This window comes from Passer montanus, unplaced genomic scaffold, assembly GCF_014805655.1.
Source record: "Passer montanus isolate IOZ18808 unplaced genomic scaffold, ASM1480565v1 scaffold43, whole genome shotgun sequence".
Lineage (NCBI taxonomy): Eukaryota > Metazoa > Chordata > Aves > Passeriformes > Passeridae > Passer > Passer montanus.
The window spans coordinates 2,427,315-2,440,991 of record NW_024369151.1 but is presented as its reverse complement, the minus strand read 5'-3'; the positions used below and the strand labels follow the sequence as shown (position 1 = coordinate 2,440,991).

Sequence of the window (13,677 nt, the reverse complement as noted above, 5' to 3'; positions counted from 1 at the left end):
ATGCCCCAAAAAGTGTGGATAGCACAAGGATAGAGGGTGTCATCCTGCTGGGATTTTTCAGTTTTCTTTGTTTATTCCCCTTTTTTTGTGAGCTCTGTGATGCTCGGAGCAGTGACACCAGGGGTGACACTGGTGGCCCTCCTGGGCAGAGTGGGACAGCAGGAATGGGGTGTGAAGGATGATTCAGGCACCTGAAACACCAGCAGGATAAAACAGCAATGAGAACATGGAATAAACACATCTGGATTTGGCCTCTCCAACAATCCAGTGCTCCTGAAAAATCCTCCCTGACACCCTCTGTCCCCTGGCCCTGTGACAGGGGTTTGGGCAGCCCAGGGGCTCCCTGGCCCCTCCCTGCCCAGCCCCACAGCTTGGCACACACCTGCCTGTCCCAAATATTTCCTGGAGCTGGGAGGAGCCCCCTGGGTGCTCGCTGGGGTGGGGAGGGTGTGTGAGGAGGGGACAGCTCTGCTGGTGGTTCTCCAGGGTCCCCAGAGCCATGTCAGATCTCAGCCTGGGTTTATTCCATCAGCAGCTGGTCTGTCCAGCTGTCTGCCCTGGGCACAGGTTCTGGAGCCACTTTAGGGAGATCATTCCCCTTGGATGAGTCACTGGTCACTCCCCAGAGCTGGCATGTCCTTTCTGTCCCCATCCCTGCTGGTGGCCTTGGGGTTTGGGCTCTCATTCCTCCTGCTGGCCCCAGCCCTGCAGGGCTTTGGGCTTCCTTTCCCTCTTCCAAAGGCTTTGGGAAGCAGTGAGGAGCAGAGAGGAGCAGTGAGGAGCAGCCAAGCTGCTCTCAGACCTCCCCCATCCCAAGGGGGTGTGTGGTCTGGGCTTGGGGAAGGCAGAGAGGTTCCTGTGAGCCAGGAGAAGGGAGAAGAGGGGGAAAAGCTCCTCCAGGGTCCTGCTGCTGGGGCAGGGTGGGATCCAAGCCTAGCTGGCCCCTCCTGGTGGCCACCATGGTGGAGGGTGGGTGGCCAGGGCAGAAGAGGCGGCTGCCGCACGCTCCAGCCCTCACGAGAGCTCTCAGCTCTTGTTTATGTTCCTGGGGTCATAAAAATTCCTGGGACAAATTGTTGGCTCCCTCAGGCAGGCTGTTTGGGATGGTGCAAATGCTGCTGGCCAAAAGGTGCTGCAGGGCTGGGGAGGGGCCGCACAGCTGGGGGGGCACGGGGTGTCCTTGGCCTGGCCCTGTCAGGGAATCCTGTCATGGAATCATGGAATGTTTGGGTTGGAAGGCGCCTTAAAGCCATCCAGTGCCACCCCTGCCATGGCAGGGACACCTCCCACTGTCCCAGGCTGCTCCCAGCCCTGTCCAGCCTGGCCTTGGGCACTGCCAGGGATCCAGGGGCAGCCACAGCTGCTCTGGGCACCCTGTGCCAGGGCCTGCCCACCCTGCCAGGGAACAATCCCTTCCCAAAATCCACTCCAAATCCCTCCTAGTTTAAAAAAGCTGTCACTGGTCCCAGTGGAGTCCAGAACATGTGAGCATCATCTGGTGCTGGGCTCTCTGTGGTGGCTTCTTGCTTTTCCTCTGCCCTGTCCCATCTGGAGACCCTGCTGGGCAGGGTTTGGTTCCTGCCACCTGCAGATGCCCCTGGCAGGACCTTCTGGCAGCACTGGCACACACTCTGCCCCTGCCCCAAGGCAGGGAAATTCCAGCTGGGGCTGGAAAGAGCTGCTGGAGAGCTCAGCTCCAGCCTTCCACTCAGCCAGGGGAGGTGGAGGGGCTCAGCTGAGCTCGGTGTGTCCCAGGGAGAGATGCCAGGGGTAGGGGTATCACCACAGGTGTCACCATGTGCTCCACCCCTCGGAGCTTTTCTAGGGCTGTGCCTGTGGTGCCCCTCAAAGCATCTCCAAATGCACCAATTCAGGCACCAAAATTTGTGCCACCCTGGGAGATGATGCAGTGGAGACCCTCAGCACAGCCCTGGAGAAGAAACACCCACCCAGGCCACCATGGATGGACCTCGCTGAGCTCCCCAGGGCAGAGCTGTCCCCTCCTGATCCCCTCTTGTCTTGGTTTGGAAAGCCAGGTGTCTGCTAAGGAAGGCAGGAGCCTCCCTTGAAATGGAAAATGTAAACCTCCTCCCTCTGAATTATTATAAATTTGAAATTAAGGGGCTCTCAGGGATAGATATGGGAGCAGGAATAACAGTTCTTTACTAGGGAGGAAAATAAAAACAAAAAAATGCAGTAAATCAAAACAACACTGGCAGAGTCAGAACATTAAGGGGCTCTCAGGCAAAGATATGGGACTAGGAATAACAGTTCTTCACTAGGAAATTAAAATTTAAAAAGCAATAGTACAAAAAAAGAACAAACAACCCACTGCCAGAGCCAGAATAGGTCCTACCCAGCTCTGACAGATGGGGACAGAACACACACTGCTTGGCAATCCAGGACACCGTGCCTGTCCCCTCCCTGCAGGTTCCACTGGAGGACCACGTCATCTACTCAGGCAACATCTTCCAGTACATCGAGGAGAACAAGAAGTGGAGGAACCGCTTCTGCGTGGTGCCACACAACTACGGGCTGGTCCTCTACGAGAACAAAGTGGTGAGGACAGCCCCCCTTCCACCCATCTCCAGCGGGGTCATTCCCCATGGACACCCCATCCCTGACCATTTCTCCTGCTCAGGCCTACGAGCGGGAGCAGCCGCCGCGGGTGCTGGTCAACAGTGCTGGCTACAAGGTCCTCACCTCTGTGGAGCAGTACCTGGAGCTGGTCAACAACAGCCTGCCTGGTGAGGCCCTCGTGCTGCTGGGCAGCCCTTGGGGACTTCGGGTGGGCTTGGGGTGTGATCCCTGAGGGACTTCAGAAAAGGGTGTCCTGTCCTTGGGAACCTTCAGAAAAGGGTGATTGTGGGGGGTAGCATTCCTGGGAACCTTCAAAAAAGGTGGGTTTGGGGTGTAGCATTCCTGGGAGCCTACTGGAAAGGGTGGGTTTGGGGTGTAGCATCCCTGAAGACCTTCTGGAAAATGTTTGGGGTGTAGCATCCTTAAAGACCTTCTAGAAGGGGTAGGTTTGGGGTGTAGCATCCCTGGGAACCTACTGGAAAGGGTAAGGCCCTTCAGAAAAGGGTGATTCTGGGGTGTTCTGTCCCTGGGAACCTTCTAGAAAAGGTGGGTTTGGGGTGTGGCATCCTTGAAGATATTCTAGAAGGGGCAGATTTGAGGTGTAGCATCCCTGGGAACCTTCTAGAAAAGATGGGTTTGGGGTTTGGAATCCTTAAAGACCTTCAGGAATGGGGGTTTTTTGGGATATATGGGGTTTTTTTAGGGTTTTTTTTTTGGGCACCTTTGGGAAGTGGTGGTTTTGGGTAGTGGGGTTGCATCCCTGAGAACCTACTGGAAAGGGAAAGGCCCTTCAGAAAAGGGTGATTTTGGGGTGTTATATCCCTGGGAACCTTCTAGAAAAGGTGGGTTTGGGGTGTGGCATCCCTGGGAACCTACTGGAAAGGGTAAGGCCCTTCAGAAAAGGGTGATTCTGGGGTGTTCTGTCCCTGGGAACCTTCTAGAAAAGGTGGGTTTGGGGTGTGGCATCCTTGAAGATATTCTAGAAGGGGCAGATTTGAGGTGTAGCATCCCTGGGAACCTTCTAGAAAAGATGGGTTTGGGGTTTGGAATCCTTAAAGACCTTCAGGAATGGGGTTTTTTTGGGATATATGGGGTTTTTTTAGGGTTTTTTTTTTGGGCACCTTTGGGAAGTGGTGGTTTTGGGTAGTGGGGTTGTAGGGAAGGAGAACAGCCCTGACCCCACAGTGGGGTGTGGAGTCTGCTTAGGTCCTGCCACAGCCACCAGGGAAGAAAGGGAGGGAGGCAATAGGAAAATAGAAAAGAAAACAATAGGAAGGAAAATAGGAAGGAAAATGTGGCAACCACATGATTTTTATTTACTTTTAATTTTACTTCTCAATTTTCATTCTGATCTCCTTTTTGGAAAAATGAGGCTCTTTTTGCATTTTTTTTTTTTTTTTTTTTGAAAAACTCCCATCAAAGGCCCTGGCAAGGACACCCCAGCCCTGCAGCCTCCCCGTCCCTGCCCAGCCCCATCTCCCATCTCCCCCTCAACCCAGGCACGCTTTTCCGCAGGTGTGACCCCGAAATCCGGGCACGCTCCCATCCTGAAGTGCCCCACGGATTTCCCGCTGGTGCTGTGGCACCCCTACGCCCGGCACTACTATTTCTGTGTGATGACAGGCAAGGAGCAGGAGAAGTGGCGGGCGGTGTTCCAGGACTGCGTGCGGCACTGCAACAACGGTGAGTGACACCTGGGGACACTGCAGCCCCTCCTGCTCCTGCAGGGACTGCAGGGGCCAGCCGGGCTGTGGGAGAGGGGATGGTCTGCAGCTCATGAGGAGGAGCTGGGTGCGAGTTCTTGAGGAACTTTGGAGAAGGGAAGGATCCAGGGAGATCCTTCCAGTGCCTGGAGGGGCTCCAGGAGAGCTGGAGAGGGACTGGGGACAAGGGATGGAGGGACAGGACACAGGGAATGGCTCCCACTGCCAGAGGGCAGGGAGGTATGGGATATTGGGAATTAGGAATTGTTCCCTGGCAGGGTGGGCAGGCCCTGGCACAGGGTGCCCAGAGCAGCTGTGGCTGCCCCCGGATCCCTGGCAGTGCCCAAGGCCAGGTTGGAGCAACCTGGGATAGTTGGACATGCCTCTGCCCACAGCAGGGCATGGAACAGGCTGATTGTAAGGTCCATTTTAACCCAAACCAGTCTGGGATTCCATGACTGAGTATCTCATCAATGCCAGCATCACCCCCCAGCTCCCTGGAGCATCCCTGTGCCCAGCTCCATCCTCTGCCCATGAGGGAGTATTTCCAGAAGCCAGCACAGAGCCTGGCTCCAGAGCTGCCCTGATGCCCATTTCCCACCCTGAGGGAGAAAATATTTGTTAATTAAAGTCACCAAACCCCAAAACCCTCCTGAGGGCCACGGGCTGTGGGCAGGGGGTGCAGAGCTCTGGGCAAGCGTGCAGGGCTGTGGGCAGGAATGCAGGGCAGGGGATGCAGGGCTGTGGGCAGGGGTGCAGGGCTGTGCAGCTGGGTGGAGGCAGGACCTGCCTCCCACATCAGTGATACTCTGGCAGGAAAACACGATTTTCCTGCTTGGCTGTGGCCTGGGCACTCCTGGGCTGAGCCCCAAGTGCTGGCCATGCTTGGGATGGTGAGAAATTTCCTGAGGAAGGTGGTGCCAGAGCTGAAACCTGCACAAAATTAGGTGTTTTAATGGGTATTTTAAACTCTGCCCAATTTCTAAATGCTTCTTTAATTCCTGGGAACCCTGGGTAGCCTCAATTTTGCCTCAGTTTTGCCAGAGCTGCTGTAATAGGGTGGGATCTGGAGCCTGGGTTGCACTGAGGGTTTCTGTCCCCCCATGTTGGTTTAAATCTCCTGAAAAACTGCTCTTTTTATTTTGTGCTGGGGGTCTCTGAGCTCGTTGGGCTGAATGTGCCCCCTCCTTTTTGTGGGGCTGGTTGCTGTGACCCCTCGTCCCCCTGAGGATCATTTCTGGATGAGCTCAGCACCCCAGAGCCCCCAGTGCTGGCTGGAGCAGCAGCTGTGAGCAAAACCAGCTCTGGATAAAACAGGAATTGATCTCCTGCTAACAAACCCCCGGTTTTCATCTCTAATTCCCCTCCCACCTGCTGGGTGCTGCTGAGGGGCACAGGGGAGGTGTGGGCCCCTCCACCACCCCTCTGCCAGCCATGGGTGTGCCAGAAAATCCTCTCCTCCCTCTGCTTCTCCTCAGCATGTGATGGAAATGCCTTCCCAAGCGGGCAGTGGCCAAGGAGGGCTCGGTGCCGCATTCCTCCAGCCCAGATTTGTCTGTGACATTGTCCTTCCTGCCCCTCTCTGCTCCTGGGAGCTCCAGGATCCTGTTTCATATTCCATGAAGGCTCTTTTGTTGTTGGAAAGCACTTTAGGTTGTTGGGGTTTTTTTTTTCCCTCTAAATTAGAGGCTCTGTTTCTGCCTCTGGCTGTGATTGGTGTGGGAATTTTCAGCTCCCTGTCTCAGACTGTGTTTGTGTAACAGCAGCTCCTCTGTAAGGACTGGGGATGTGCAGCTCTGTTCCTCACACAGACGGGGTCAGCCTGGTCCCTGGAGCCCCTGGCTGCTCCAAAACTGTCCCTTGTCCAGTCTGGTGTCACCTGGGGCTGGGCAGTGCCCACCCCGAGGACTCCTACCCTTTGTTCCAGGATGATTTGAGTTAAAAGGGATCTTAATCCCATCCAGTGCCACCCCCTGCCATGGCAGGGACACCTCCCACTGTCCCAGGCTGCTCCCAGCCCTGTCCAGCCTGGCCTTGGGCACTGCCAGGGATCCAGGGGCAGCCACAGCTGCTCTGGACACCCTGTGCCAGGGCCTGCCCACCCTGCCAGGGAACAATTCCTAATTCCCAATATCCCATCCATCCCTGCCCTCTAGCAGTGGGAGCCATTCCCTGTGTCCTGTCCCTCCAGACCCTAAACCACACATCAATGAAGGAAACTCATTAAATTTGCCCTGGGAAGTGGCATGGGGGCTCCTTGCACCAGCCCTGCCTGCACAGGGCACAGGGAATGGGATGGGCTCAGGGATGTCCCCAGGCTCAGCCTGGAGTGAGTGACCTTGGGAAGGCTCTTGGGAGGCAAATCCTGCCCCAGGCCTGGCAGGGACAGGAGGTGAGGATTGTCCCACCTGGGAGGGATCTGAGCTCCATGGCTGGAGCAGCTCCAACCCCTGGAAGCTCAGCCCAGCTCTGGCTCCCACCAAAGACTGAGAAAGGAGCAGATTTTACTTTCTAAGTGGTTTTTTTTTTTCTGATTATTAAGCTGCCCCTTAGCAAAAGCTGCTTAGGCTTGGAGTTAATTGTAATCACCTTAGAAAAGTCTGTGTGCACTGGGAGAGATCTGCTCACTGCCCCAGGCTGTCCCTCCTGGACACCTGGCCATGTCCTCAGCCCTGCCAGGTGCTGTGGGACATGTCAGCAGTGTCCCCAGCCCTGCCAGGTGCTGTGGGAGGTGTCAGCACTGCAGGGATGATCCCCTGGAGCAGGCTCAGATCCTGCCCTGATCCCCTCCTCCGGGCATGGGGAGGGGAGCTGGGCTGGAGGGTTCTCTCCAGGGGTGTTTCCCTGCCTGGCAGGGTCCTGCAGAGCCCAGACAGGCAGGACACGGCAGGGACACTCATGGGACATGTGGGACAGCTCCCGTCTGTCCTGCCTGCCTGCTGTCCCCATCTCCTCCTGTGGAGGCTCCCAGCCCTGCCCCTCCTGCTGGGTGCTGGGGGTGACACCTGAGCCCCCCTGGTGCTGCAGTGACTCTCCGGGGACAGCCTGAGGCCTCTTGGCCACTTTGCTTTTCCTTCCAAGCCACGCTGCTCCCTACAGGGCCCCTCTTCCTGCAGCCCCCCCAGCTGGCCCATTCTGCAGGGCTGGGGCTCACTGGGTGCTGTGTGGGCTTGGGGGTCACTGAACCCCCCCCATCCTGGTGAGCCCCTGCTCCTGCTGTGCCTTTGGAACTCACTGAGCCCCCAGGTTCCCATGCACCATTTGGGGGTCACCGAGCCCCCAGGTCCCTGTGCACCATTTGGGGTCACATAGCCCCAAATCCCCATGCACCATTTTGGGGTCACCGAGTCCCCATGTCCCCATGCACCATATGGGGTCACTGAGCCCCGGCTCCTGCTGTGCCTTTGGAACTCACTGAGCCCCCAGGTTCCCATGCACCATTTGGGGGGCACCGAGTCCCCATGTCCCCATGCACCATATGGGGTCACTGAGCCCCGGCTCCTGCTGTGCCTTTGGAACTCACTGAGCCCCCAGGTTCCCATGCACCATTTGGGGGGCACCGAGTCCCCATGTCCCCATGCACCATATGGGGTCACTGAGCCCCGGCTCCTGCTGTGCCTTTGGAACTCACTGAGCCCCCAGGTTCCCATGCACCATTTGGGGGGCACCGAGTCCCCATGTCCCCATGCACCATATGGGGTCACTGAGCCCCGGCTCCTGCTGTGCCTTTGGAACTCACTGAGCCCCCAGGTTCCCATGCACCATTTGGGGGGCACCGAGTCCCCATGTCCCCATGCACCATTTGGGGGTCACTGAGCCCCCATCCTGCCAAGTTCCTGCTCCTGGGTGCCTTTAGGGGTCACTGAGCCCCCAGGTCCCTGTGCACCATTTGGGGTCACTGAGCCCCCAGGTCCCTGTGCACCATTTGGGGGTCACCGAGCCCCCATCCTGCCAAGTTCCTGCTCCTGGGTGCCTTTAGAGGATCACTCTGGATGTATCAGGAGCCCCCCAGCCCCTGCTGCCCCCGCCCTGTCAGGGGCAGTGCCTTGGGACAGAATCCCAAATCCCGGGTCCCAGGGTGTGGGGGAAGCACACAGAGGTGGGTGGGGGCGCTGGGCCGCCCCTCATTCCCCATTCCAGGCTGCTCACCCGCGTCCCCTCCGCAGGGATCTCCGAGGACTCCAAAGTGGAGGCTCCAGCCTTCACGGACGCCATCCGCATGTACCGGCAGTCCAAGGAGCAGTACGGCACCTGGGACATGCTCTGCGGCAACGAGACCCAGGTGAGCACCGCTCCCAAACCCGGCTAACAGGGCTGGGGGGGCTGAGCAGGCTCCCCAGAAACCTCCTGCCTCCACAGGTGCTGAGCAACCTGGTGATGGAGGAGCTGCTCCCCGAGCTCAGGAGCACCATCGGCCCCCGGCTGAAGGGCAAAGCCCCGGAGCGCCAGCGGACCTGGATCCAGGTGAGGGGCTGGGGCTGCCGGGGGGTCCCCAGCGCCTGCCCCCCTCCCCGGCCCGGGGAGCCTCCCTTCCCCGCCGGGCTCCGTGCCCACCGCCTTCGCTGCCCCCTTCTCCCGGCCCCTTGCAAAGAATCCGTCCTTTCTCCAGAGTGGATTTTAAAAGCTCCTTCTGTGCCCCTGCCCAGCCCCGCCTGGGGCCAGGAGCAGACAGGAGGAAGCCCAGCCCCGGAGCGAAGTCTGTCCCGGCTAAATTTAGCGAGCCATTTTTAGAGCAGCGCGGGCTAAATCCAGCCCAAACCCTTGCGAAAGACTGAGGGCTCTTCAGAACTGCCTGCTAAAACCTTAAACCCCGATAATTACCACCAGGCTCGTAATGGGCCACTTGAGCGGCCTGAAAACACACAAACTGCTTTTCCAGTAGCTGCGGTGGCTGGGAAGGAGGGAGGAGGGGAGGGCTCCGCATCCTGCCAGCCCCAAAATCGCAGCCTTTGGCAGCAAGGTGAGCGTGAAGCCTCAGCAAGCGGCTCCATCCTGCTCAGGAGGTTGGCTCTGGGAGCCCAGGGAGGAGGAACAGGGCAGGGAACAGATTTCAGGGTGGGCTGGGGCTCTCCTGCTTGGACCACCACTGGTCCCTGGACCACCAGTGTCCTCAGACCTGCAGCATCCCCAGCCCTGCAGCATCCCCAGACCTGCAGCATTCCAGACCTGCAGCCATCCTGGACATGCAGCATCCCCAGACCTGCAGCATCCCCAGACCTGCAGCGCTCCTTGACATGCAGCATCCCCAGCCCTGCAGCATCCCCAGACCTGCAGCCATCCTGGACATGCAGCATCCCCAGCCCTGCAGCATCCCCAGACCTGCAGCCATCCTGGACATGCAGCATCCCCAGCCCTGCAGCATCCCCAGACCTGCAGCCATCCTGGACATGCAGCATCCCCAGACCTGCAGCATCCCCAGACCTGCAGCATCCCCAGCCCTGCAGCATCCCCAGACCTGCAGCCAATCCTGGACATGCAGCACTCCTGGACATGCAGCATCCCCAGCCCTGCCTGGGGCAGGTTGCCTGATGGAGGCAGTGCTCACCTCTCTGCCCCTCCAGCACCACTTGGAAGCAGTTTCTGCACTGCAGGAACTCCATCTCACCCCGCTGGGGGGTCCCTGGTGTGGAAACCCCTGGCAGGCTGTGGGGAAGGCTCCTGTCAGGGCACAGGGGATGGCTCAGCAGGTGCTGCAGCCAGCTGGAGCTGCAGGCGGTGGCTGGGGGTGCAGCTGGAGGCGTGGGGGGTCTCTGACACCCCCCTGTGCCCCCAGGTGTCGGATGCTGTCTACAGGATGGTCTATGAGCTGGCCAAGGCGCAGTACGACGCAGCCGTGGCCAGGTGTGAGCAGGAGCGGCCGCAGCTGGAGAGCACCATCCGCACCGACATGGACCAGATCATCACCTCCAAGGAGCACCTGGCCAGCAAGATCCGAGGTGCAGGGGTGCCCTGGGATGTGTGGGGGTGCCCATGGCTCCTGGGGGGGCTGTTCCTGGGGTGCAGCACAGCCCCTGGCACCCTTGGGGGATGCATGTCCCCACTGGCATTGTCCTAGGGGGTCGGGGACAAGGTGGGCAGTCACCCCCTGTAGTAAAACAAGGTGACCCCTCAGGAAGGGAATGATTGGGATCCTACTCTATTGATTCAGAATGCTGAACAATTGCTTTATTAAACTGTATTATATTACATTATAACTATATTAAAGAGAGATATTATACTATATCATACTACTAACCGAAAAACTCATGACTGTCTGCAGACAGCCCACACAGCTTGGACTTGATAGGCTAATTAACATAAACAATCTCTACTAGAATCTAATTACCAAATTCCTTCAGGTAAACAATCTTCCCGACACATTCTACATGCACAAAACACTAGGAGCAGCAAGCAGAGATAAAAATTATTTTCTCTCTGTGCTTCTCCAGGAAAAGCCTGAGAGAGAGGATTATGTCTCTCTCTGTTCAGAGAATGTGAATGGCACAACCCCCTGGCATGGCAGTGGGGCAGGGGTGGGTTCAGGACAGACCAGGGGCACTCTGCAGGAGTTCCTTGTGGTGTTGTGAAAGGGGAGACTCCTCCTGAGGGGTTTGGGAGCAGGGGCAGCTCCTCCTCACTGGGGTGGGTGTAGGATGTGATGTGAAGGGCTGGAAGGAGAGAGGAGCCTCACCATCCTCGTCCCTGCTCTTTCCCAGCCTTCGTGCTGCCCAAGGCAGAGGTGTGTGTCCGTAACCACGTCCAGCCCTACATCTCCTCCATCCTGGAGGCCCTGATGACCCCCACGAGCCAGGGCTTCGCCGAGGCGCGGGAGGTGTTCTTCAAGGAGGTGACCGACATGAACATGAACGTCGTCAACGAGGGCGGCCTGGAGAAGCTGGCAGAGGTGAGACCTGGTGGTGTTCCTTGCCAGATTCAGGGTGACAGGGTGACAGTCCTGTTCCACCCCCAGTGTGGACAGCACTGGAAGAGCCCAGGCTGAGGAGAATCCACCCATGTGGGGTGGAGTGTCCCTGCCTTGAGTAGTGGAGAGGTTGAGCTTGGCTTTGTCCCCAGTACATGGAGAAGCTCTCCCACCTGGCCTTCCACCCCGTGAAGATGCAGTCATGCTATGACAAGATGGACCAGCTGAAACTGGAGGGTCTTCAGCAGCGATTCGATGTCTCCAGCACGTCTGTCTTCAAGCAGAGGGCCCAGATCTACATGAGACAGGTGGGATGGGGACCAGAGTCCTTCCCTGTCCCCCTAGGCTGGGAACAGAGGTTTGGGGAGCCCAGGCTGGTTCAGGCTGGGATGTCTGTGCTGTCTCCAAGGGCTGATGGAGCCACTTTGGTCTGGAGCCCGTGGTGGGCTGGGGCATCCTGGCACAGCTGCCCCTTTGCCACTGAGCCCACTGGCACCAGCAAGGTCCCTAAGCCAGCTCTGGGGTCTGGTCCAGCTTAAGCTGGCATGGGGTGTAGGAGGATGAGGAGGTGCAACACCAGCTCTGAGCAAGCTCCTCTCCCAACACCCCTGATCCTGGGGGCGAGGGCTGTGGATGCCACGCTGGGACGTCAGGGATTTGTGCACAGTGAAGGCTCTTTGCCTGTTGGATATTGGGAAGGAATTGTTCCCTGGGAGGGTGGGCAGGCCCTGGCACGGGGTGCCCAGAGCAGCTGTGGCTGCCCCTGGATCCCTGGCAGTGCCCAAGGCCAGGCTGGACAGGGCTGGGAGCAGCCTGGGGTAGTGGGACGTGTCCCTGCCATGGCAGGGGGTGGCACTGGATGATTTTAGGGTCCCTTCCACCCCAAACCAGTGTGGGAATCTGTGCTAAGTCTCATCTCGGTGTGGCAGTGCCCCAAGAGCCCCCTGCCCCCCTTTGGGTGCCCCCACACTGACCAGGTGTCTCTGGTGGCAGCAAATGGACGATGCCGTGTACACCTTCGAGACACTGCTGCACCAGGAGCTGGGCAAGCTGCAGGGCAAGGACGACCTGTGCAAGTCCATCCAGCGCATCCTCGAGAGGGTGCTCAAGGTGAGCCGGGGATCAGGCCTCTGGTGGCCTCTGGTGGCCTTTAGTGGCCTTTGGTGGCCTTGTTCCAGGGCCAGGGAAGAAGCTAGCAGTGGTGTTATCTATTTCAAAAGTCTTTTAGGGTTTTCATGGATTTTGCTGGGGGCAGGGAAGTGGGAAATCACCTGGAGGAGCCAGGTCCCCTCTGAGCACATCCATAAAAGCCCCCCAGGGTTCAGACTGGCCCCCCAAACCCTCCTGCAGCCAGCAGTGGAAGAGCTGGCTCCTACCCGGGCTCAGAAACACTGGAAAACTGCTGGAGAGAGGGATGTGAGGCCAGAGGGGTCTGTGTGAATGGGTTGAGGGCCCAAATCTCAGGGGTTTGTGCGTGTGGGCAGGGGGCTGCCAGCCCACAGCCCTGGGTGACCCGGGGCACCCTCTCACCCTGCAGAAATTCGACTATGACAGCAGCACTGTGAGGAAGAAGTTCTTCAGGGAGGCCCTGCTGCAGATCACCATCCCCTTCCTGCTGAAGAAGCTGGCACCCACCTGCAAGGGGGTAAGAGGGGAAAGTCTGGGGTGTGGGGCAGGACTGTCCACCCCCGTGGAGGGGCTGGAGCATCCATTCCCCCCAAACTGCTGGGCTGAGCCACCTCTCCCCTGGCAGGAATTAGCCAAGTTTCAGGAGCTGATCTTCGAGGACTTTGCCAGCTTCATCCTGGTGGAGAACACCTACGAGGAGGTGGTGCTGCAGTCGGTGATGAAAGACATCATGCAAGGTAGGGACCTGTGGCACCTGGTGAGGAGGGGTGACCTCTGCAGGGGGCTGGGGGCTTTGTGAGAAGGGAGTGACCCTCTGCAGGATTTTGGGGGCTGTACAGGATTTTGGGGACACCCAATGACAGGGGCTGGGACAATGCCAGAGCCAGCTGGGGGCTGTATGAGGAGGGGGTGACCACATGTGGGGTGCTTGGGGCTTTATAAGGAGGGGTGACCCCATGCAGAGTGCTGGGGGCTGTATGAGGAGACCCTCTGTGTGACCCTGTGCAGGGTGCTGGGGGGTCCCTGAGGAGGGGTGATTCAATTCAGGGGATCAGGTCAGGGCTGTACGAGGTGGAATGACCTTATACAGGGCTTTGGGGACTCTATAAAGAGGGGTGACCCCGTGCACTGGGGTGAGGAGGGGTGACCTCTGCAGGGGGCTGGGGGCTTTGTGAGAAGGGAGTGACCCTCTGCAGGATTTTGGGGGCTGTACAGGATTTTGGGGACACCCAATGACAGGGGCTGGGACAATGCCAGAGCCAGCTGGGGGCTGTATGAGGAGGGGGTGACCACATGTGGGGTGCTTGGGGCTTTATAAGGAGGGGTGACCCCATGCAGAGTGCTGGGGGCTGTATGAGGAGACCC

General features: G+C 58.4%; 1 protein-coding gene across 3 annotated transcripts in view; it reads left to right on the top strand.

Moving 5' to 3' along the window:
* Positions 1 to 13,677, top strand: part of NIBAN2 (niban apoptosis regulator 2) — a 32,681-nt gene that overhangs the window by 16,007 nt on the left and 2,997 nt on the right. For all 3 annotated transcript variants that reach the window (XM_039720025.1, XM_039720024.1, XM_039720026.1), the window contains exons 3-13: positions 2,431 to 2,559; positions 2,642 to 2,747; positions 4,096 to 4,263; positions 8,450 to 8,565; positions 8,643 to 8,747; positions 10,057 to 10,219; positions 10,979 to 11,166; positions 11,337 to 11,492; positions 12,178 to 12,294; positions 12,722 to 12,829; positions 12,938 to 13,049. In XM_039720025.1, the coding sequence (XP_039575959.1) occupies positions 2,431 to 2,559; positions 2,642 to 2,747; positions 4,096 to 4,263; positions 8,450 to 8,565; positions 8,643 to 8,747; positions 10,057 to 10,219; positions 10,979 to 11,166; positions 11,337 to 11,492; positions 12,178 to 12,294; positions 12,722 to 12,829; positions 12,938 to 13,049 (1,468 nt within the window). The remainder of the gene's footprint in view (positions 1 to 2,430; positions 2,560 to 2,641; positions 2,748 to 4,095; positions 4,264 to 8,449; positions 8,566 to 8,642; positions 8,748 to 10,056; positions 10,220 to 10,978; positions 11,167 to 11,336; positions 11,493 to 12,177; positions 12,295 to 12,721; positions 12,830 to 12,937; positions 13,050 to 13,677) is intronic.